At 32.8% G+C, this 25,191-nt stretch overlaps 1 protein-coding gene, 1 long non-coding RNA gene and 1 pseudogene across 14 annotated transcripts; 1 reads left to right on the top strand and 2 right to left on the bottom strand.

Moving 5' to 3' along the window:
* Positions 1–6,076: 6,076 nt before the first annotated feature.
* On the top strand, positions 6,077–8,187 carry LOC107896887 (NADPH-dependent oxidoreductase 2-alkenal reductase-like; annotated as a pseudogene).
* Positions 8,188–8,218: 31 nt separating this feature from the next.
* On the bottom strand, positions 8,219–15,182 carry LOC107896886 (acetolactate synthase small subunit 2, chloroplastic). Of its 2 annotated transcripts, XM_016822186.2 has the most exons (11): positions 13,825–15,182; positions 13,153–13,236; positions 12,681–12,749; positions 11,910–11,993; positions 11,660–11,812; positions 11,257–11,332; positions 10,392–10,528; positions 10,180–10,302; positions 9,411–9,563; positions 8,615–8,680; positions 8,222–8,492 (listed from the first exon to the last, which is right to left on the bottom strand). In XM_016822186.2, the coding sequence occupies exons 1-11, from the start codon at positions 14,116–14,118 to the stop codon at positions 8,409–8,411; spliced, it is 1,323 nt and encodes a 440-aa protein (XP_016677675.1). In that variant the 5' UTR covers positions 14,119–15,182; the 3' UTR covers positions 8,222–8,408. The 2 variants fall into 2 exon arrangements, with proteins under 2 accessions (XP_016677674.1, XP_016677675.1); XM_016822185.2 differs by lacking the exon at positions 10,392–10,528 and having other exon boundaries at positions 8,219–8,492; positions 11,255–11,332.
* A 5,171-nt stretch (positions 15,183–20,353) lies between these two features.
* On the bottom strand, positions 20,354–24,957 carry LOC107896888 (uncharacterized). 12 transcript variants are annotated; one of them, XR_005903312.1, is made up of 5 exons: positions 24,828–24,957; positions 24,651–24,746; positions 21,491–23,699; positions 21,331–21,424; positions 20,354–20,533 (listed from the first exon to the last, which is right to left on the bottom strand). It is a non-coding gene; the product is annotated as an uncharacterized lncRNA (long non-coding RNA). The 12 variants fall into 12 exon arrangements; XR_005903315.1 differs by having other exon boundaries at positions 20,354–21,824; positions 21,955–22,011; positions 22,422–23,699; XR_005903314.1 differs by having other exon boundaries at positions 20,354–22,011; positions 22,422–22,492; positions 22,939–23,699.
* Positions 24,958–25,191: the final 234 nt, after the last annotated feature.

The following is a 25,191-nucleotide window of genomic DNA, read 5'->3' as shown; positions in this document are numbered from 1 at the left end:
CATTCTAATGACCCTTCATTGACGCCTCGATCGACGCCGTGACTCCGGCTCCATATTGCGCCGTAATCGGCGCAAGAATCGACGCCAGCGAATTCACCGCCAAATTTCTCGCTGGTACCTGCAGAAAGAGAGAAGAACAGTAGAGACAAATGCAAATATGGCAAGAAATAAAATCAAAGATTGTAATATATTCAGTGGCTATAAAAGCCCGAATCAAGAACGATGTAAAGAGAGTTTTTTTTATATACATACATACAATAAAATACAGGCAGTTGACATACACATAAAAAAATACCAACAGATTACCGAGGAAACAGAGATGATTTTTTTACCTTATTTTTTTTCTTTCGTTGTGAATGTATGAAATATTACTAAAATAAGGAAAAGAGAAGTTTACCGATGGATCTCCATTGAAAAACGAAGCTTTCCAGCTTCCGGCCGCCGTAAGAGGCGGTGTTGACGGAGGCGTGTAGGCGCATGTAGACCCTTGGACAGAGGCTCAACATAGCTCCGAGGATCGGCTCTTAACCCTCTTTCAAAGGATTTCTTTTGTTTTTTTTTTAATCGGGTTTAAAATGATTTTAGGGTCGATATTTGGCTTTTATAGCCTTATAGAAACGGTGTCATTTTACTTAAAATCATAAGTTTCAAAACGGCGTTGTTTCAAAGCTCAGGATCCGCGTGTTGACCAGTGACCCGGATAGGATCCGCGTGTTTTTGTTTAAAGGGCAAATTTCCCAATCGATCCTTCCGCATTTTTAAAACTTATAATTTCATTTTATTTTTATTTTTAAATTGGCCCTAACCTTTTATATTTATTTCAATTTAGTCCCAATGGCCATTAAAATCTATTCTGAAGAACGACGTCGTTTTTGGGGATTAGGGCTAATTGCCCAGTGAGTCCCTCAGATTTTAATGTGCATTTCAATTGGGCCCAAAATTTTTTATTTTTTGTAATTAACCCTAGATTTTTAATTAAAATTCGATTTTAATCCTTTTTATATATTTAATTTATTTTAAATGCTATGTGTATTATTTATTTTTATAAATATTAGTTATATATAAAAATAGTATATATATTATTTTTTATTATATATAATTCATTATATTATTTATATTATTATACATTTTATTTATAAATTTTATCATATATTATAAATTTTACTACATTTATTATTCCTTACATTTTTTATTTTATTATAAATTATATATATTCTTTTATTATTCATTAAATTAAGTAAGCTTTTTTTAAAATTTTTTTTAAAATTTTTTTATAAATTATTATTAAATAATATATATATATCATTATTAAATATTTAGCATATTATGTAAAATTCAAAAATTTATTATAAAATTTTGCACCTATTTAATATAGTATTATTTATATAAATATATATGGAATTATTATATCATCTAATATTTTTTTTAAAAAAATTCTCTTTTATTATTTATATATTGCTTTAAATATTTTTTTACCTCATTTATTTTTCCAATTTTTTTTTTAAATTTGTTTGTTTTTTATATCTTTTTTATTTATTTGGTATTGTTTTAATAAGTTAATTTTATCTCATAAATTATTTGTTATTTTTGTGTTATTTATTTATTGTTATATATTCGCATGAAAATTGATTATTTATGTCATTATTTTAAGATTATATTCGCATGAAATTCTATTGTATATATGTGTAATTTGTATTGTTATATTCTTTATTTTGCTATTTTGTATTTTTACATGAAATGATAATGTGTATATTCATGTTATTTGTGATTATATATGCATGAAATGTTAATGTATATTGTGCGATTTATGTCGTATTTATCATTTTCTATATTATATTTGCATGAAATGTTAAAGTATGTAGTTTAATTAATTTAATATTGATCTTTTGTAATAGGTTAAATGCATCATCGTTTTTTTTTTAAAATTTTGTATTTCATTTAATCCAAAGGAATCTTAAAAACAAGACAATGTCTTTTGTATTTAGGAATACTGGAAATAGTGCCCTAACATGCTAGGTTGCGATTTCCCGTTTGTCTAAATATCCAAAGTATCCTTTGAAATAGATTTTTGCAAATCACGAGATGATTTTTAGTTACGAAAGTTTAAGAATATCATGTCCAATCATGCTAGATGTGATGTTCGCACTCTTTTGGAACGAAAGAATTTCGATTTTCAACTCAAATTATAACGGTTTAAAAAAGATCTTATTTCTAAATTCTTTCAAGCTTTTGACATTAAGACAAAACTATTCAATTTGGTACCAATTTTAGGCGTTGCGAGGGTGCTAACCCTTCCTCGTATGTAACCGACTCCCGAACCCGTTTTCTCACAATTTCATAGACCAAAATGTTTTATAAGGTGATCCAATCACACTTAAAAAGGTTGGTGGCGACTCCCATTTTTCAAAATTCCCTTTTTTAAAAAAGGAGGTTTCGACAATGGTATATTAGATTTAAGGTGAGATAGCCCCTGAACCAAATCCTTCTTTTGTAGGTTTAATATAGCAGCATGATTGAAATGTCCAAGCCTTTTGTGCCACACTTCTGCATTGATCTTAGTTGCAGCATAGGCTTTTTGCTCTTGCTCTAAAGAATCAAAAGTAAAGCTAATTCCCTACATCATTACTTTGAATACATATTTTCCTTTTACATCCTTGATTTGACAATGATCACGTTCAAAGACAACTTTGAAGCTTTTTCAAGAATCGGCTAACACTTAACAAATTTTTATTTATATTAGGTACAAATAACATACCATTGATTAGCTTTGTACCTGAAGAGCATCTAATTGCTACAATGCCTTTGCCTTTAACAGAAATATACTCTCCATTGCCATTTTGTACTTTGGAAATTATCGAAATGTCTAACTCCCTGAAAAGATCACAATCAAATGTCATATGGTTTGTATAATCGCTATCAATAAGCCACTTGTCACTAGAGCTATTAATTACAAAATAAGTTGCTACAAAGAGTTGTTTCTCCTCTTCTTGATCAACTATCTATGCAACTTGTTTTTGCTGAAAGTTACTTTTATAGATCTTTTGATGATGTCTCATCTTCTGGCATTTCTCACACTACTAGTCTGCCTTTTCTAGCATTTGAATTGTGGATGACTGCTCCTTCCACAATGCTTGAGAGGAAAAATAAATTTTGTTTCCCCTATTGACTTTAAAACAATCAAAACCTGAGTTTTCCTTCTCGTACATTTTTTCTTCTTTCTTTTGTCTCCTTGATTTGATTGAACTCTTGCAAAAAGTGCACCATCGATAGACCCTTTAGACTTCAGAAGTATTTTTGTTCTTATGCCTCTAAAGTATTCAATAATCCTGTCAAACTAATTTTTTACAGACCTTTAGTGTTGTCTAATGAGGAAATAATTGCTTCAAATCTTTCAGGGACTGTTTCAAGAATTTTTGAACCAATCCAGAATCGGGTTATTAGAGCCAAGTAATCTCACTTTGTTGGCAATGTTGAGTAATCTGTCCAAATACTCTTTAAATGTCTTAGAGTATTTCATTTTCTGAAGATTAAATTCTCTAATCAAGTTGAGAATGCACATTCCCTTGATCCTTTCATCTCCTTCATATTTTTCTTTCAGAAAATTGCAGACTTTTTGATTTCTTTATCATAATTTTGATAATGATTTCTGGTGATACTATAATAAATAACATAATTCTAGTCTTGGACATTCTTATTTTATTTTCCTTGTAATTCTTTAGCTGCACCATGGTTGGATGTGCAGGCAAGAGAGGAACTTCGAAATCCTCCAAATAACTTCCTAGAGACCATTTGCCTCCAAATGAGCCTCCATCCTTGTTGCCCAAACATGATATCCTTCTCTATTGAGAATAAGTGGTGCAAGTGCAGTAAAAGAGATTTTTCAATACATACAATAAAATAATTCTCTCAATGATAGGTCCCTTAGAAAGATGGTTCTAATACCAAACTGTTGAAGTTTTTGAGAAAACTTGTTGTAATAAACAACAAAGACAAGAATAAAGTGGAAATATTTTTTATAGAAGTGTATGTTTTATTTAGCTACAAAACTAATGTTTATATAAGGAAAAAATTCAACAATCAATGACTAAAAATAAGAAAATAAATCTATAAAAATCAGCAACAAATTGAAATGACTTAAAATAGCTAAATTATTTTGACTGTATTAGTTGAGACAAATCTTTAACATTAGGGAAGAACAAACTGTTGAATATTTGCTTCAGCTACTATAACAGAATAATCTAGCTAATTTTAGTAATATTTGATTTGTTTCTTATTTTTTTTTAAAAAAATAAAGATTATGAATCTTTTTAGTAGTCTATTTTTAGTCAATGGTTTTTCTATATAAACACTAGTTTTCAGTTCAATAAAAAATACACTTTCACCAGCAATTGTTTCTATCTTTCTTTTATCCCAGAGTTTATTTAAGTTACAGTAAATTTATTCCAAGAAATTGGTATTAGAGCAATCTTCTTGAGAAACTTGTAACTAAATGGAAAATATTTTATCTTCCTTCTTCTTATATGGATTTAGAAATCTCTTTCACTACACTTACACCACCTGTTTTCAATGGTGAAGGTTATCATGACTGGGCAGCAAGGATAGAGACTTGTCTTGAGGAAAATGATCTCTAGGAAGCTATAAAGAAGGACTACAAAGTTCTTTCATTACCTGTTAATCCGACTATGGTGCAAATTAAGAATCACAAGGAAAGTAAATCAAGAAAATTAGAGATAAGAGCTACCTTATTTGCTACAGTATCATCTGAAATCTTTCTCAGAATCATGACAATGAAGTCAACCTTTGAAGTTCGAAATTTCTTGAAAGAGGAGTATGAAGGAGATGAAAGGATTAGAGACATGAAAAATGTTGAACTCGATTATAGAGTTTGAACTCTAGAAGATGAAGGAATCTAAGATGGTGAAGGAGTACTTTGACAAATTGCTTAGAATCGAAAAAAAAAAGTAAGATTACTTGGATTAGGAAACTACTTGGATTTGCGTTTCCTGATTCCAAATTAGTTCAAAAAAATTCTTGTAACTATTATTGAAAATTTTGAAGCTGCCATTTCCTTATTGGAAAACACTAAAGATCTGTCAAAAGTTAATTTGGCAGAATTGATGAATGCTTTGTAGGCACAAGAACAGAGAAGACTCATGAGATCTGAAGGGTTTGTTGAAGGTGTTGCGGAAGCTCAATATAATCGAGGAGGAAAGGGAAAGAAACAAGAATAGCACAAGAAGGGAAATTCAGGTTCTTAGTCGTCCATTACAAATATAGGACCGAAATTTAATTTTCCTCCTTATAAACACTGTGGAAGAAAGGGTCATCCATCTTTCCAATGTTGGAGGAAACTAGACCAATAATGTGGCAAGTGTCAAAATATAGGGCATCATCAAAGAACTTGCAAAAGTAATATTCAGCAAAAGACTGTCGCACAATTGAATTTGCAGCAAAAGAATGTTGCTCAAGTTGCTAACGAATAACAGGTTGAGTAACTCTTTGTAGCCACTATCTTAGCAATCTACCATTCAAATGAGAAGTGGCTCATTGACAATGGTTGTACCAACCATATGACTTTTGATCGTGATCTCTTCAAGAAATTGGATACTTTAGTAGTTTCCCAAGTAAAGATTGGCAATGGTGAGTACATTGCAATCAAGGGAAAAGGCACAGTTGCAATTAAAAGCATTTCAAGTACAAAACTTATCAAAGATGTGTTATTTGTACCTAACATCAGTCAAAATTTTATGAGTGTTGGCCAGTTAGTTCAAAAGGGATTCAAAGTTATCTTTGAAACAAATTAATGTTTAATCAAAGATGAAAATGACAATGATGTATTTAAAGTAAAAATAGAAGGGAAGAGTTTTACACTTGATCCATTAGAGGAAGAATTTTACACTTTAGTAGTTTCCCAAGTAAAGGTTGACAATGGTGAGTACATTGCAGTCAAGGGAAAAGGCGCGTACCTAACATTAGTCAAAATTTATTAAGTGTTGGCGAGTTAGTTCAAAAGGGTTTCAAAGTTATCTTTCAAACAAATCAGTATTTAATCAAAGATAAAAATGATAACGATGTATTCAAAGTAAAAATAAAAAGGAAGAGTTTTGCACTTGACCCATAGGAGGAAGAGCAAGCCACATTCTCTGCAACAAACGGCATGCTAAAGTTTGGCACAAGAGGCTTGGACATTTCAACCATACAACTATTGTGAATTTGGAAAGAAAGGAATTGATTCAAAGTCTTCTTGTCTTGAATCTGGAATTCCAGGTTGTAGAGCTTGCCAACAAGGAAAGCAATCGAGACTTGCATTCAAGAAATCAACTTGGAGAGCTATTGAGAAGATGCAATTAATACACTGATGTGGCTGGACCTCACAAGACTCCATCTCTCAATGGAAGTAGATTCAGAACAATGACGAGGTAAGTTGAAATTTTAGCGATACTGTGCAAAAGAAAGCACTTCCAATTGTATCAGCTGATGTATTATTTGCTTTAGCCATTTTCCCAACTGCAAAATTAAGGCAAATAATCATATTGCGAATGTCAAAGGAGATCCTAAAGTTCTGTCCATGAAAGAGATTGTTGCATGTGAGATTGCATTGTTGTTGGAGCAGCAAAATCACTTCTCTGTTCGTGACCTTGCTAATAAATTTGAGAAGGGGTTAGCTACTATTGCTAAGTTGTCTGAAAAGTCTAGGCAAATCAAAATGCTGCACTGACCAAGCAAGAAAGAGCTAGCAAGAATAAATTTTGAGTTTCTTAGTTAGGAACTTGGAATTTGAAGCAACTAAAGCAAGGAGAAGTGTTTAAGGTTTGCTTCAGCTACTATAACAGAATAATCTAGTTAATTTTAGCAATATTTATTTTTTTCTGATTTTTAAAGATTTTATAGAGATTATGAATCTTTTAAGTAGTCTATTTTTAGTTAATGATTTTCCATATAAACACTAGTTTTCAGTTGAATAGAAAATACACTTTCACCAGCAATTGTTTCCATCTTTCTTTTCTCCTAGCCTTTTTCTTCGTTTCTTTTAAGTTAAGGCAAATTTATTCCAACACGAACTATGATCATTTATACAAATGATTCACATTGCTCTTTTATTGAAAAGGTACGTTCAACTTTTCTTTTGTATGTATTTGGAAAAATCTTTGAAAGTTATATTCCTATACTTGTATCCAAATATGTACCAAACATGAGGAATTCAAACAAAATAAAGAGTATGAAGTAACACAGTTCTATTTTACTTTGAGATGTCCTTGTGCTCATCTAATTGAGTAATTGTTGTGATCACAGGTATGCCAGGTTTGACTGCTTATGCTGGTTTTTATGAGGTTTGTTCCCCTAAAAAATGGGATTATGTCTATGTATCAGCAGCATCTGGAGCAGTTGGCCAGCTTGTTGGCCAATTTGCTAAATGGTTAGGTTGCTATGTTGTTGGAAGTGCTGGAAGCAAAGAGAAAGTGAGTTTTATACCTGATACTTCATATATTTTATTATATCATAATCATGTTTCAAGTTATTTTCTATTTTTTCCCATATCATATACCGTAAAGTGAATTTTATACCTGATAATTCATATATTTTATTATATCATAATCATGTTTCAAGTTATTTTCTATTTTTTCCCATATCATATACCGTTGCATGTCTTGGTTTTTTGCCATTACACCCATATCAAAGGTTGAGTTGCTGAAGAATAAGTTCAGTTTCGATGTGGCGTTCAACTACAAAAGCCAGACTTGGTTGCTGCACTGAAAGGGTCAGTAACAATGTAAAAAAGAAATCAAATAAAAAAGTTCGTCATAAGGAGCCAAGATGCAATTTTTTTTTTCTGTAATCATCCCAAGTGCAGTATCTTTTGCCAGGTATTTTCCACGAGGAATTGATATGTACTTTGAAAACGTCGGGGGGAAGATGCTGAATGCAGTGCTGATAAACATGAGGATCCATGGTCGTATTGCAGTATGTGGAATGATCTCAAAGTAAAACAATGAGCAGCCTGAAGGAATGCACAACTTGATGAACATTGTAGTGAAAAGGATCCAAATCGAAGGGTACCAAGTTTCTAGAAATGATTATACCTTACATCAAACAAGGGAAAATAACATAGACATAACCAAAGGCCTTGAGACCGCTCTGAATGTCGGGAAACAGTTAGCAGTAGTCTCTCATGATTCATGTAACTAAAAGCTGTGCTATAAGAACGGATAGACTGTTTGATGAATAAAAGGGATTTAGAACAAGCATCCTTATATCTTATAAATGGAACATTGTTTTTCAATATTTTCTTCATAACCAATTATATATTAAACATTGACTAATAACAAGAATCAAGCTCTAACCAGAGTTTGATTGTTCAAACTTTACAAAATTGATTCTCAAAAAGTACATTGAAAATTCTCAAAAACTTATAAAGGCAAAGAGTATCCACGGAGATATTTGGTGTCCACACCTGACTCTCGCACCAATGCTAGACGACCAGTTCGAGCAACCTAAATATGGAAAAAAGAGAAGAAATATACCATGAAGTTTTGCAATTCATGAAACCACATGTCAATGATCTAACATGTTAAACATAAGAATGTGCAGGTAGATATATCAAATGAAAACTGACCTCACAAATGCCATAGGGCTCCAGCAATCTCTGCAGTGCAACCAACTTGTCTAGATCTCCCGTTAACTGGAACAAGCATCAAAACCATAGTTATCAGTATCCGCAGTCAAACAAAAGCTATTAGATGCAGATGTAGTTAAAGCCTGCTAAACAAACATCAGACATCAACGTTCACACAAAACAAAGGCAACAGATTAAGAATCATAATCTATTAATCTTCCATTCTTTTGTCTCCTTGCTTCTAAAGAACAGCAAGAATGCAAAAACAAGTGTCAAAATGGGTGTGCATGATATTTTGCTCAGGATAATGTTTGCAAAATTACTAGCAATTACCACCCACCGTATTGCCTCTGGCAAAACTGAAGAAGAGGAAATTTGATCATTCAATAAATCAATCACTAGGTATCAGAACAATTTGAATATTGAAAACATGGCTTCCTCACCAGTACTCAAACATGGTTCAGCCTATGGCAATGTCACAATTAAATATTTTTTCAACAGCAAAGCTAAAGTTCCAGTTGAATCTTTATTTCTTTCATTTGATGACTTTTCCCAAATGATATCAGCTATGCAGGATGCCAACCAAATTAGCCAAGGCTATATGAAGGTTCATATATCCGAAAAGACAGCCTTTGTTTGCTGAGTCAAGAAGGAATTTACTTTTGCAGAAAATAATGACAACTCCTGATATTCCTATACCCGAATGATGACTTGCAAAAAAATGTATAATTGTAGTTGTAAGGCTATGTATTTGATGGAAATAAAACCAAACTAAAGTCTCAGAAAGGACATTTACCTCGAGAGTGATTGTGTGGCCAGAAACATCAACAGCATTGGCCCTAAAAATGTTGGCAATGTCGAGGACATCTTGTCGAGCAGCAGCATTCACAGCAATCTTTATCAACATTAACTCTCGTTCAGCAAATGGCAAGTGGGTAAGATCCTGTACCTGAGAAGTTGATGATTGTCAGCCATTGGCTCACATAAGATATCTAAAAAAGCCATAAGCATGGGACTGGCTAAGAGATTGCTTTGTACAATTCAGTGGATAACATTATCCTATGTTGTTCAGACTCTTTCGTTTTCTTATCCTATGTTGTTCAGACTCTTTCGTTTTCCCTAATATGTATCCACCATCCGTATCCTACACATATGGAAATGGATATGGGAATATGGTTCCCAAATATATGAAAGAACTAAGAAAAATTGAGCATATCTGTATCTGGTACCAAACCCCACGTCCAAGTAACATAGATGTCATCTCTGACAAATATCATAGCGAAAGATTAAAAAATTTAGAATGCTGCATCAAGTCATGCAGCTCTATCAAATATCCACAATTCTCGTTCTCGAGCTATTTCATTCATTGCCCAAAAAATATTTTACAATTAATTTCAAGCACCCTCCCAAATGATCTCACCTCATGAAGATCTACTGCTTATAAATCTAGAGTGCCACATCATCTCATATGCAGCTCTAACAAATACTCCGGATTTCTCATTCTCAAGCTATTTTATTCATTACCCATAAAATAATTTACTAGTAACCCTTCCAAATAATCTCACCTCATGGAGATCTCCTAGCTTATAAAGTTGCTGCACCAACTTGCTAATTGATTCATCTGTACCAGGGATAACAGTTGTAATGCGGGAGAGCCCCTCAGTTTCAGCATGCCCAACAGCCAAACTCTGATGATATTAAAGACGATTCAGCAGTTGAGGAACTGTGAAAAGAAGAACAGGAGGAGAGAGAGAAGAAATAACAACAGGAAATCCACCTGAATATTATAGCCTCTTCGAGCAAAAACCCCTGTAACATTGTTTAGGACTCCCGGAGAGTCATTTACAATCATGGATAAAGTATGAGATTGAAGTCCACTTGTCCGAAAAGAATAGTAGCAAAAGGTATTAGTTTCTTAAGCTAAAATAGACTAGCTTACCAAAGAGATACATTTTATACTCTAGTTCAGTATTTATGAGCTGGGAATTTGGAAATTATACAAGTTAACCAAAATTCAATTCAGCTTATATCTGGTTATCCTTTTCAACAAATTCAAAAAAGCCTTAAAAGTTTAGAGATTCTTTTCTCGAAATACATCAGTATTGCCCAGCATGACATTAAGGGAGACAGCTGAGTTTCCTATCAGAACAAAATAAATGAGTTAAGATCTGAGTTGATCTAAGAGTGATAACTAGAGGTGGCAAACAAGTGGGTTTTAATCGGTGGGGTTGGGAAGAAATAAGAAAGTTCCTCTGGAAGAGGTAGCGACAGCATTCAAAATCTACTGCATTTTATCTTGGTGGGTTCCATTGAGTCCAAAGAACAATTCACTAATATATAACATGATTATAAGTTGAGAGCAAGTTCAAAAGCCAAAAAGAAGTTGAATGCATCTAATTTACAAGGACAGGATTTCCATACTTTCAAGCTAGGTCAGTTACTACTATGCTGGCCTCTTTTTACACTATAGCAGCCCTTCGCACATAGACCAAAGACACCCAAGCATGTTCTAAAACGAGGAAACTTCAAAGCCAAACCAAACTCAATATCTACTACACCATTTCACAAGACATGAAGCTGATGACTTACTCTAAGAAGAATGAGTATAGATGAGTATAGATCAGTAACAAGCATTCTTACACTGTCATCAATGAACCCCCAATGAGCATCAAGTACATGATTGATTGTAAAACCGTCCTCTACTGGATAAACATCTCCCTGCATGAGCAGCAGATAACACATAAACTAGAGATTTTGGGACAGATATTATATGGAATTGAAGGGTTATATAAGGATAGAAAGGCACAATCCATGAAAGTTGGAAACATCAACAAACATGTTTCTTTCTACTATAATCCTATATGGTGCAATCGACAAGCCCTAATTTGATTTTATCCCCTTGTTTAGAGCTTACAGTCACAAAATCATGATGGATAATCACTATTAAGATAACCAGAGATACAGCATGTTCCAACACAAAGAAATTAGATACTGATCTAGCTCTGGCCCCAGAAACACCAAAATGAAAGCTAAAAGAATGCTTACTCCTCCAGAAACATCAGCCTCATTAGATACTGATCTAGCTCTGGCCCCATTAAGACCATTAGCAGGTACTTTTTCATGAAGATCTGGATAAGAAGCTGCTGAAAATCTCCAGAAAAGAGCAGACGCACCCATTTTTTCCCTTCTAAGAGCAATCTAATAGGAGATAGTGAATACAAGAAGTTGATTGGTTGAAGAATTGTAAAGTACCAACTAGAAAATTATCAAAATAATTTATAGGAAAGCTTATTACCTTTCCTGTTCTAGCAATTTCTTTTATCCCAAACTTCCTTAAATTTGTTTGCACAGCAACCATCTTGCCAGGATCTCCAGTTACCTGGGTTCAACACATGATAAGTAACTTGTGATTCAACATTGCAAGAATAGAATGAATCCCATCATCCCCCTTCCCACCCACCCGCCCCACCCCAATAAAAAAAAAGCTCCATCCTAAAGCTCTGTAAGAGAGGGGTAGATAACCTCCATATCTATAAAGACTTATGCTCGAAACAAAAAATTATCTACTAAGCACTCCAAATAGAAATTAGAAGTGGAGGTTTCTTTTACTGGTTCTCAAAACAACCAGTCATTATCTATATACTTCAGCTACTCACGCTAGTTTCTAGTCTGGCCACTATGGCTACTAAAAGTTCTTCCTTCTCAGTCAACGTGGACTCCCAACAACAAGATAATCTATTGTCACTCCCAATCATATAATCTATGTTGCTCCAACTCTTCATTTTTCTTAAAATACCCATATCAGACTCCCTTGTCCAACACAATTTTGGATATGGATATAAAGATATGACTCTCCAATAATCATTGAAGTACAGAGAAAAGCAAAATATGCCAGTATATGGTACTTGCACCCAAGTCCAAGTAACATAACAGATAATTTCTCTAAGAAATCAGAATAAGAAAACTACAGTATCCAAACTCAAACTTATGTAACTTTACACATATTTGGGATTTGAGAAGCAAGAAAAGAATGGGCATGAAAAGAGGTTATTTCTGCCATTATTACCTCAATAGTTAGTAAGCTTTCTGAGATATCCACAATCTTTGCCCTGAAGATGTCCACTAACCACATGACCTGATAAGCAATAAAAGATTGACCAATAAAAGGAAGAAAAAAGAAAAAGTAAACAAGATTTTAGAAGAAACTCCTATGATATGTTTGAGAACTTGAATTTCAAAAAATGATTTGAATTACAAAAATACTACAAGTTGTCAAATAAAACACATATAATTTAACATCCATAACTATTTTTTAAATTCATGGATTTGTTGGATGCCTTTTTAGTAGTAAATTTGAAATTCTTATAGACATTAGTGTTTTGAAATTTCAAATATATAACCATATTAACTCAATTGACTTGTACATAATATATGCATTCCATTCTCATCATTTACTAGCAAATGAAATCTAAATACAAACTCTCAAATTCATATTCCCAAACATAGAATTAACATTCTAAAAGTCATTGTATATTTACCTCTGCTCTGAACTGTGGATCTGCTTTCACTTTTATTAGCATTAGCTCACGTTCAACCAAGGGCTCATTTGAAAGATCTTCAACCTGCTCATCAGATTAAAAGTAGTAATTTGAGAAATTAAAATGTAAAACAAACAATATTTCAAAAAGATGGAAGCGAAAAGGGGAAAACAAACGCAGAGAGAAACAATTACTTAGTACCTTGCTGAAAAAGAAAGGTATATTCATCTAAGAGTGGATGGAAAATAATGAGATTAGAAGGTACTATTTTAAGAATGTTATCTACCACTTTTAAGATATTCTAATCTATTGCTCCAACACTTCAATTTTTCCTAAAATATCCATTTTCTCACTCGTATCCAACACATATCTGACGATAAGAAATGGGTATGATTCTCCAAATGGAAAAACTGACCATACCCTTGTCAAACACATCAGACACATACCACATTCAACACTAAACCCAAGTCCAAGTAATATAGATTCTAACAGATAATCTAGAGGTACTTAAAACTTTAAATCTTTTTGCTTGCACTAATAAGAGCTATCAGACAAATTTCAGAAAGAGTGAAAAACATTGAATTAAGAAAAAAAAAATTTCCCATCTTGGGAATATCAGCTTAACAAGAGCCAAAATGCATATAAAATGAATAGTTCGAGGTAATATTGTACCTTCCAGACATTGACAAGCTTTTGTAATTGCTCTATAACTTGTTGCAGCACTCTTTCAGTACCAGAGACAACAATGGTAAAAAGTGCCTTATCTTTGTTCAGACCAACTGCAAGGGACTCGATGTTGTACCCTCTCCTTGCAAAAACTCTGGCAATTCTATTAATCATTCCACTTTCGTCACCAACAAACACTGAAATCGTGTGCTGCCTCACCCTTGGATCATCATTGTGAAGGCAATAGGGAGACATACATAAGCATATGGACCATGGAAAGAAAGCAAACGAACACAACATTGCTCCCACCAGTACATCCAAATACTATCAAACAATAACCAAGTTTTGGAAAGAAGGTTCAACTAGTAACAGATTCAAAACCAGGAGAAATAGCTTGAAGTTCTAACCTATGTTACTCGTACTCAAGTATGTGTATGTTCCAAAATCCAAAGTCAAGCATATTCAAATTGCTAAGTTTTTTCATGTATTAGGGGTCCTTGGAGGATCATGTTACCCTACCCATATTTAAATATAAATCAAACTCGGATAATACATAGATGTCGGACTCGGATGCTTTAAGAAAAATGAAAATCGGAGCAACATAGGTTCTACTTCTACCTAGCAGCAGCTTAGTGCTGGACTTTCAGCATTAAATTATTCATAATCATCCATTTAAGAAACAACGACACAGTAGCAAAAACACTGATTTAAATCATAAAACCCAAACTCTATAGTTCAATAGACTAAACATGAGCGCATGAATTGCAAGCTAATATGTGTCCTAATCCCTATAATTATCCAAATAAGCTAAAGGATCCAATATATCAACAAGGAGAATTTGTCCCATAGATTTTTGCAAAACACCCCATAACCCATTGACATTGCCGTCAACGAATAGCAAACCGTTAAGCATTACTATTCCATATAAAATAGAAAACAAAACTATGCATTTTAATATTTACAAAAACTTAGATTTAAGGTTTTTAATAATATGTTCTTCTCGCTTTTCACTTCCCAAGAACAGAAAGTAAATGCCAAAATACAAGGTCAAGTGCATAGTTATGAAGAAACCAAAGCTAGCAATAATACAGTAAGTAGGCAAAAAAAAATAGAACAATGAAATTGAAAACATGAGTAACAATGGCTTCGACATCGAATGCCAATGTGAAAAGGAGTGGATTAGATAACATAGTACTTTTTTCGAGAGGGGGTCGAAGGAACAGAGGCATTTGCGGAGGAAGTGTTGTTAGAGATATTTTCATCGACACTCCTTGAAGAGAGCACCAATTTCTTGGGGACATTGCGGTTGGGTGTTCCTATCTTTACTGGGAAACAAATGGGTTTCCAAGAACAGCCTGACTCAGGCTTTGTGTAACACCCCTTACCCGTATCCAACACCGGAATAGGGTACGAGGCATTACCAAAACACATACACTTGTAAACGTATTTAACCGAGTTATAAAATTTCATCAAAATTAAAACTTTCAAAAATAATTAACATGTTTCTATAACTTTTCACAATATATTCTCAAAATATTATAATCATAATAATTAGGGCCTGCGAGACCCGATACATACTCATGCAATTTAATGCTTCATTTCCATTTCATTCAATTCGCAATTTCTCATGCTCATAATTTAAGTCATATCACTAGAAATTTCCATTTAATTCACGTACAATTCAATGACATCAAATTCAAAACTAATACGTATTTACCATTTAACTCAATGTTTATTGATTATACCATTCAATAACACATTTATGAAATTCTCAATTTAGCAATGAAAATATCACTTTAGTTTGAATAACAACATCGTCCTGATATAAATACACTACCACTTATCCATTTACTTTAATTCTTTTGGGCCCATTTGTCACTTATCATCCTTAATCAAATTAGGGAACGGTCAAGGAAAATTGAGTACTTCACTTTCACTTTGCCATAGTATAACTATGGTCTTACGTATGATCACTTATCACTTGTCCCTTGATCAGATAAGTGTAGCCACTTATCACTTTGTTTCTTGATCAGATAAGTGTAGCTAAAGCTATCACTTATCACTTTGTCTCTTGATCAGATAAGTATAGCCGAAGCTATCACTTATCACTTTTCACTTGTCACTTAAAACTTTCACATCCTTATAACTTGAGAAGGTAAATCTTCAGAAATAATTGACCTTAGTTGGAACTTAATCATTTCTCTCACAAAATCAAGTTCTACAAGAAAATCTCCAACTACCAGAAGATTTTTAGTCGAATATAAACCAAGCTGGTTGCTCACCACCCATTCATTTCTAGGTAGATAGTAAGCTTTTAGTAGAAACCCTATTAGCACAGATTCTTTTATTTCTTGGCCCTTGCCAATTGTGAATACACCCTCCTAAGGTTTCTGGAAATGAATCATAGCTGCTCGGGCTGACCCCATAATTTGGGACAAGACAAAGTAATGACTTCGTCTTATGTTATCACCACTCTTCAATCGAAGTTTAGAAGGGGGAAAAAATGAGCAGCAAAGTGACGATATATCTAAAAACAAGTGTTTGTCATTAACAAAATCAAGCAAATGCAATGAAGGTTCAAATCTGAGGAAGAAATGAACGGAAATGGCAACTTGGAGAAGTATCAATTGGCTGAGATATGGAAGACAAATTTAGCATCCAACTTGCTTCAGCCCCTTGATTGTGTACGCTAACAAATTTCATAACCTGTAAAGATGTGAATCTCCGGGGAAAGAAGGGTCATGCAAACCAACTAATCCTAGGGGTTTTGCAGCCTTGAGCATCTTCAACACCTGCAGCTAATATTCAGAGTTGTAATAGCCCGATTTTAGGCTTAGTCGGAACAGTGGTTTCGGGACCACAAATCCGACGAAAAAAAAAATGTAATGGCTTGAATTTTCAGAGGTGCCGGAACGGTGATTCGAGATCACTAAATTCGACAAATGGGTAGAAAATATTATTAATTTAGCAAGTATAAGTTAAATATGAAGTTAGGAAAATTTTTGAAATAGTGAATAGTGCACTAGAAATAAATATTAAATAATTAGAATCGAAATGAGGTATCAAGACCTCGGGGATTTTAAACTGAGCCATAAATATTTTTATAAATATTTATGGAGTGTTAAAAAGTTAGTATTAAAGTTTCGTTAAGAAATTTTAAAGTTCCGATAATTAATTGAACAAAAAGGACTAAATTGTAACAAATGTAAAATTTTGGGAAATGATTAAATAGCTTAAATGATAAAAGGAAGAGGGCTTAAAAGAAATAGACCCAAGGTCTATTCGGGCTGGACGGCAGAGGCATGAAATCAGCAAGAAAGTAAGGAGAATTAAGGGCAAAATTGGAAAATTGCAAAATTTGCTTAATAAAGTTAGGACCCAAGTGGAATTATCTAGATTTCTCTTCATTTTTCTGAATTCCCATCAGCTAAAACACCATGGAAGGGCTTCTTCAAGCTGATTCTTCATATTTTTATTACAAGTAAGTTCAATTCTTGACTATTTCTTGAAATTTTTGTATTTTTATGACTTTTACAACTAGGCCCACTTGTTAAATTCATTAGTTTTTGATTTTATGAAAGAAGTTGAAAGTTGATATGAATATGTGCTGGAAGTATATGATGATTTAGCATGAAATTAGAGCTTTAAATTGTTCATATGCTGATTTTATTGAAAGAATTGAATAGAAAGTGAATGTTTGGGACCTAATAGTAAAAGAGTTTGAAGATAGAGTTATATGTGGCAATTCTGAATTTCAATAGTTGTGTAACAACTTATAATGTCTAGTAAAGTACTAATTGAGAAAATTAGATTAATTGAGGGGTTAATTGAGAAAGGACCGAATTGTATAAACTGTGAAATTTGGGGCAAAATGGAAATCAACATTTTGCACTAAAGCAGTTTTGGACAGCAGCAGTAGTGTAACTTTGAAAAATCACCAAAAATTGTAGAGATTGAATTAGAGGATGAATAAAATATGAAATTAAAGCTTATTGAGTCTAGTTTCTTATAAAAGAAATGATGTGAGCAATGGAATTGTAAATCATGAGATATAATAGATTTTGTGAGACAAGGTCAGAATGAATTCGGGTTCCCCTGTTCTGACTTTGGAAAATAATTAAAAATTGTACAAAAATGATTATGAGTTATAGTTTATATGGTTAGAATCCTTAATGAGTCTATTTTTAGAAGAAACAAGCTAAAACATCATCCGAATTCTGTACAATGAGATAATTAATTTTTAGTGAAGAGTGGTCGGAACTGTCAGACAGCGAAACAGGGGAAACTTTAAAGAATAAACTGTACTATTTTGCTGAACCAAAAATTATGAAAATTTTATGGTATGAAGATATGTGAGTCTAGTTTCAGGTAAAATTAACGGATCTTAATTTGGAGCTCTGTAGCTCCGGATAAAAATAATTTAGTTACTCTGACTCGGATAAACAGCTTTGAATATACATGTTAGTGAATATTGAAATTATGGTTAATGTTGTTTAAGTGTGTTATACACATTAAGGATGTGGAATGGAGAGGAGGAGGAGGAAAATTGGGAAATATATGAATGATTCGTGTATAAATGGTCATATGTTTGATTATAACTCATAAACGATGAAATATGAATGATGCTTATTTTTGTGCATTATTGGTCATGATTTAAGCTCATGTGTGAAAATAAAGTTTCATAGTATGTGTGTATGGTATATTCAGTATATGATTTGGCATGAAATAATACCATGAATGATTTATGAATTAACACATGTTGGTAAGCCTGATATATGAATAAATGATCAAATTGAGCGGAACGCCGGATTTGAGTACTTCTGATCAAGTGATAAAGTGATAAGTAATAGCTTCGGCTATACTTATCTGATCAAGTGATAAAGTGATAAGTTATAGCTTCGGCTATACTTATCTGATCAAGTAACAAAGTGATAAGTGATAGCTTCAGCTACACTTATCTGATCAAGTGACAAGTGGAAAGTGATAAGTGATAGCTTCGGCTACACTTATCTGATCAAGTGACAAGTGAAAAGTGATAAGTGATAGCTTCGGCTATACTTATCTGATCAAGAGACAAAGTGATAAGTGATAGCTTTAGCTACACTTATCTGATCAAGAGACAAAGTGATAAGTGGCTACACTTATCTGATCAAGAAACAAAGTGATAAGTGGCTACACTTATCTGATCAAGGGACAAGTGATAAGTGATCATACGTAAGACCATAGTTATACTATGGCAAAGTGAAAGTGAAGTACTCAATTTTCCTTGACCGTTCCCTAATTTGATTAAGGATGATAAGTGACAAATGGGCCCAAAAGAATTAAAGTAAATGGATAAGTGGTAGTGTATTTATATCAGGACGATGTTGTTATTCAAACTAAAGTGATATTTTCATTGCTAAATTGAGAATTTCATAAATGTGTTATTGAATGGTATAATCAATAAACATTGAGTTAAATGGTAAATACGTATTAGTTTTGAATTTGATGTCATTGAATTGTACGTGAATTAAATGGAAATTTCTAGTGATATGACTTAAATTATGAGCATGAGAAATTGCGAATTGAATGAAATGGAAATGAAGCATTAAATTGCATGAGTATGTATCGGGTCTCGCAAGCCCTAATTATTATGATTATAATATTTTGAGAATATATTGTGAAAAGTTATAGAAACATGTTAATTATTTTTGAAAGTTTTAATTTTGATGAAATTTTATAACTCGGTTAAATACGTTTACAAGTGTATGTGTTTTGGTAATGCCTCGTACCCTATTCCGGTGTTGGATACGGGTAAGGGGTGTTACACTTTGAACAGTACAATGGTAAGTGAGAAGTCGAGAGAACCGCCATGGAAGAGCAGGATGAAGAAAAGAGATGGAAAAAGAACAGACGGTGGAAATTATACAGTATCAGCCTATTAGAAAGGAACTAAAAAAAGCAATATTTTAATGAAGTTGCCAAAAAAGAAATGCCTGGATTTAGACACTGTTTTAATTGTCTTTTTCTTTCAAACGGTAAATATTAATCACACACGGCTAAGGCTTAATTTGGATGGGCGGTGTGTTTGGTGAGTTTAAAAACAGCGGTGGCGGTGAGATTAATTACTGTAGCGGTGAGATTGGATACTGTAGCGGTGAGATTAGAAACAACGGTAGACTGTGTGTTTGGATTCAAACGCAGCTGTAGTGGTGAGGTAAAAATGAAAAATGACTATTAAGAACATCATATTAGAATTGATATATAATAGAAAATTTTAAATTATTTTACTTATATAAAATTATTAAAATATGTGAATTTATAAATTTATTTAATAAAATATTAAAATGTATCTTTTAATATTTTATTATAAATATTTTAATGAATTATATAATCAATTTAAATTATTTATTAGATAAAATGATAATAATTTTTAATTTTTTATAGTTAAATATTCTTTTATAACAATGATAAATATTATTTTCGGAAATAGTAACATTATACTTGGAAGTATCTAAACGAATGATTTTCAATAAAAAAAATATATATATTAACATAAGACATAACAAGTTTCATTATTACTAGAAATTAGGTTTTGATACAAATTTGTTTTTACAAATATTGATTCATTAAACTATTTGCAATGGTTTCCCTTAACATTGCAATTTCAAGGTCACTTTCACTGTTAGAAGAACTCGATTCACCTCTATCAAAATTGCAGCTCAAAATGATGTACCTACAACAGAAAAGTAACTCAAGCATTAAGATTACCAATCATATTTAAATTTATTTACGTTATGAACCGAAAAGGCTAATATGTTTAATTGAATTGTGGATGGCAATGAATTATATGTTAAGAGTTTATAGAGAATGATAAATGACAATTGTATTTCGGAGAAGCAAGGGTAAATGATATGAGTATGAATCTAGTAATGGCTAAGGGTGATAGCCGAATGTGCTATGAATTAATATAAGTGAATGGTAACTTAAATATATTGTATCATGTAATGACCGAATGCATTATGAAATTGGATATTAGTCAATGCTATAAAGTGAATGAAATTACTATGTGTGATATTCAGGCTAAGAGCCTAGCAGGCTAGTTGCCGTTGAAATGAATTCAGGTTAAATCTAGCAGGCTAAGTGCCGTTGAATTATTCCGAGCATGATATTAATGATATACCTACAAGGTAGTGATATACCTAAAGGTATGAAAACAATAGGAATGCAAACAACCTAGCATGCTCAATAATAATCTCAGTGGAGATATACCACGATAATAGTAGTACAGATATTTAGTTTATAGAATGCAACCCAAACACATTTTTGTCAACCAAAAGGATGCATAATTGGAAGCATTTTGCCAGAAAACCCATAATATGAATAGAGTTCAAATTATATAAACTATTAAGAAAATTAAAGGAACAACTTTTTTATGGTTCAGCTATAACACAGACACACACACCAGTAGACGCACAAGTGAAGCATAAAAAATGCAGCCACTCAAAAATAAAAGAAGGCTAGGAACATAACTTCACTATGGAAAGATAAAACAAAATTGATGGCTCATCTAACGTTAGTCTCATCAAAGTTGAACACTGCATAGTGCTGTGTCCCACAAAATTTACTGCAAAAGATCAAGAAAACGTATAAAGAAGCCAAATCTATGTGAAATTAAAAACATTTCACCAACCTGCTGCATCTCTACTTTCAGCATGGCAACTGGAATTCTTCTAACTTCCCTACATTTTTTACCCAAAATATCTAAAAAGCATCAACTAGGATCACAATGAATAACCATGTTGGTATTACCAGAAAGCATGTATGGTTAAGTCAGTTTCTTAATCAGTCACACAATTTAACACTCAATACAAAGTGATCCCATTTCATCAGAAGAAACCTAAAAGATTAACATTAAACCACTAATAAACCCAATCGTTGGTCTTCAGCGTAGCCTACAAGTTCTAATCACTTGTTGCAACACATATTTAACTCAAGCTTGGAGTAGTTTCCTTCTTTATCAGAAGCTTAATGAGATACAACATAAAACCATCAAGATTATTAATATTACTGAGAATCAATAGTGAAATTAGTGATACAAAAACTAATGATACAATTGGAATCAGAATCATAGAGTTGTGGAAGTAAATTTCTTACCTGCACTAATGAAGAAATTGAAAGAAGAGATTTCTCACCAACTTTCTTATGTTGAGCCTTTAAAGAGAGAAAGAGTTAAATAAGAACAACAGTTACATCTAACAAACGATATAATAAAAAGAATCTCAACATTTCATAAGATATAATTGATGGACTTGTACTTCCACTAATCTTTGAAATGCAACTGTTCCTATTCCTACTGAATGCTAATAGCAAGCACACTGATCTTATACAGGCTCTGCTTAGTAACTTTTTCTAACACCGTGCGTCAATCAGCACAAACAATTTTTATCTTAGCAATCCCTCTAATTTCCACAACTAATGCAGCAGATCTCTATGTCCTTGACACCTCTAAATTATCTGATAATGGTTAGAAACGAACATAATCTATTTGTTCCTGCATGTCAGAAGTGTCCCCACTAAATATAATTTCTATTGTCTTATACAAGGAGAATTTGTGAGCTTACAGAAATAGTTGACGAATTTTGTAATCCCGTCCCTCTTTCAGACCCCTCCTGTTTACTTTGACTTATCTAACCTAGTATAGAAAACAAATCTAAATCAACCTTAAATTCAACAGGTAAAACCAAAACTCAATTGAGAATACAACTCCAAAAGGACAAAAGAGTCATGCACTAGACACCAAACTTGATTTAGTGAAGAATAGGGATTCAATAGGAGAAAATGGTCTAAGCCTCACAAACTTTATGATAATTAAAGCAGAAAAAACAAAGAATAAATGGCAGCAATACTTAGTAAAAGAGTTCAAAATTTCACAAGAGGGTTTATCTGCATGCTGAATGTGATATGTCTAACAAACTATATATGCTGACTCAATCCTTCAATGTTGACTTATTTATAGCTAAATGAACACTTGACAGGCATATGAACCTGTTTGTGGAGTTCTTAAACCCCATTTTAACTATATGGGTGAAAAAACACCTCCTATTCGAAAGTTGAAGGTTAATAAAATGCTAGAAGTACCTGGAACAAGAGCATAGTAATTGCGAAATTAACTTTGGCCACCTCAGTGAGAAAGTTAACGCAAAAACAAAACTAATGTTCAAAACTTATCAACATGAGAAGGAATAACAGTAATATGGGGATGTGAATGGTACCACCCAATAACTCGTGTTGTTCTGCCTCGATGCAGTCATTCTGTATCTTGAAGTTAATTTCACAACAAAGCTAAGAATCTTGAACATGTCACTAAATCAGAACACACGAAAGATATTTCTAGTAAAAGTTATACTAGCTCTACGTTTTTATGCCAATGACATTTGGTGTAAGTTGCAGAAATTAACAAATTCAAGTTAGCTCCAAAAATGGCTTTTGGTGAAAGCAGCTAAGCAGAAAAAATTATCATTTCAAATTAAACACAGTGCAAGCACATTTATAAAAACTAAAGCTTTAGATAATAAGGCAATTGCTAACGAACACAAAAAACTAGTCTCTTCTAGACTTTTACTATGATTTACAAGATTTAAATCATCACTAGGAATCACTGGAAAGGCCAACACTAGTGACCAGAGAACTAATCTTCTTTTATACTGTAATGAACACAAAATCAAATGTCAATTCATTAACAACAAAGAAAAAATGCACAAAGTTTTAAAGATATCAGCTTGACCTGATGCAGCTGCCAACTGTTCAAGATTTGTCTCAACTCGGTCCTTCTGCCGATCAGATCGTGATTGTGGTGATGCTCCCCATATCAATGCAGTGACATTTCCATCTTTTGAGTACTGGAATTTTCAAGAGGTGAACAAAGGAACATAAACTGAATCATAAAATCCAGAAAATAGAATGACAAAAGTGCAAGACAAACCAATCATATTACAGAGCAATACTCTTTGTCATATGAAACCAATGTTTAAAAAGATCAGATTTATCATCAGTTAAGTTACGTATAAAGAGATTCAAGTTCCTAGGATCGTGTTTTAGTAAAAATGGCTTATTGAATGCAACAATCCACAAAGTCAAAATGAACCAAAGGTAGATACACTTCCAACATTGTTTTTTAGAAATACATAACAAGAACTACATCTGCTAATATATAAAATTAATGCAATAAAGGGATTTTCCACATCAAAATCAGGAAAGAGAAAGGTGTGAATTTCTTCAGTTTATTTGCATTATCCAAACTAAAAAAGAAATTGGTAAAATTCAGTCCCTAAAACAAAAAAAAACTAAGATATATAATCTATTGCTTACTATAAGCACAAACATTCAGAAGAAAAATTCAAAGACTAAAGTACTTCCCAAGGATCCAATTAACCTCAAATAAGCAGAAAGTTACACCAATTGTTGGATCAACGAAGAAATGAAGAAAACCCAAAGTTTGAAACAAAAGAAATAGAAGAAAAAAAACTATGAACAAAAATCATATTGCAAATGGAGAAATCAATTACAAAAAGAAAGGAAAAGAAAACAAGAACTAACCGATGCCATGGTCAAAGAATGATGATAAAGTTGGGTCAATGAATGAAGTCAGTCTTAAGAATGGAAAAAATGAGGGATTTTTATTAAAGGCATAAGCCATAGGGGGGAAAGCAGATTGGGAGACAAGGGAGGTTTGGGGATAGTGACAGGGCGTGGGAGAGAAAAATGCATAAATACACCCAGAAATGAAAAGAAATGGCACACAGAAAGCATCAAGAAGACTCCAAAGGGATAAATTTGAGCTTAACACTTACAATCACAGGCTTATCAGTCTTCGATTGAGGAGGAGTTGACACAGCTTGCAGCAGAGGTATTTCTTTCCCCGTTATCAGCAGAATTTGGCCCCAAAACTGAAAAAAAAACAGATTGATAAAGAAACTTTAAGGGTAAAATGGTAAAATAATAAATGGAAGTTCAACCAGTGAGCTTACCGCTGCTGAAAGCTCCAGCTGATTTTTGAGATAGCTGATTTTGGTTGTACTGAATCACTCAACCAAACAGCTTCCCAGTGAGGTTGGGAGTCTAACTGCACCTGACTGGCTTTAAATGGTTTATGCCTAAGTTGGTAAGAATTTGACGTTTCACACCTAGGATTTAAGTTTAATTTTCGCTCTAAATTATACAACTGGTCACGGTGTTTCTATTTTAATTATATAATTTTAAAAAATTTTAATTTTAATGGTTCGAATTTATTTTTGTTTTGTTCACTCATCATTTCTAATAAAAATAATAATACATTTAATTCTCAACTCTTACATATTTTATTAATTTGATCTTAATTCTAAATAATTCAAT

Source organism: Gossypium hirsutum, chromosome A10 (assembly GCF_007990345.1).
Source record: "Gossypium hirsutum isolate 1008001.06 chromosome A10, Gossypium_hirsutum_v2.1, whole genome shotgun sequence".
Classification (NCBI taxonomy): Eukaryota; Viridiplantae; Streptophyta; class Magnoliopsida; order Malvales; family Malvaceae; genus Gossypium; species Gossypium hirsutum.
Note: the sequence above shows the minus strand (reverse complement) of the source record. Positions and strands in the feature narration are given on the sequence as shown.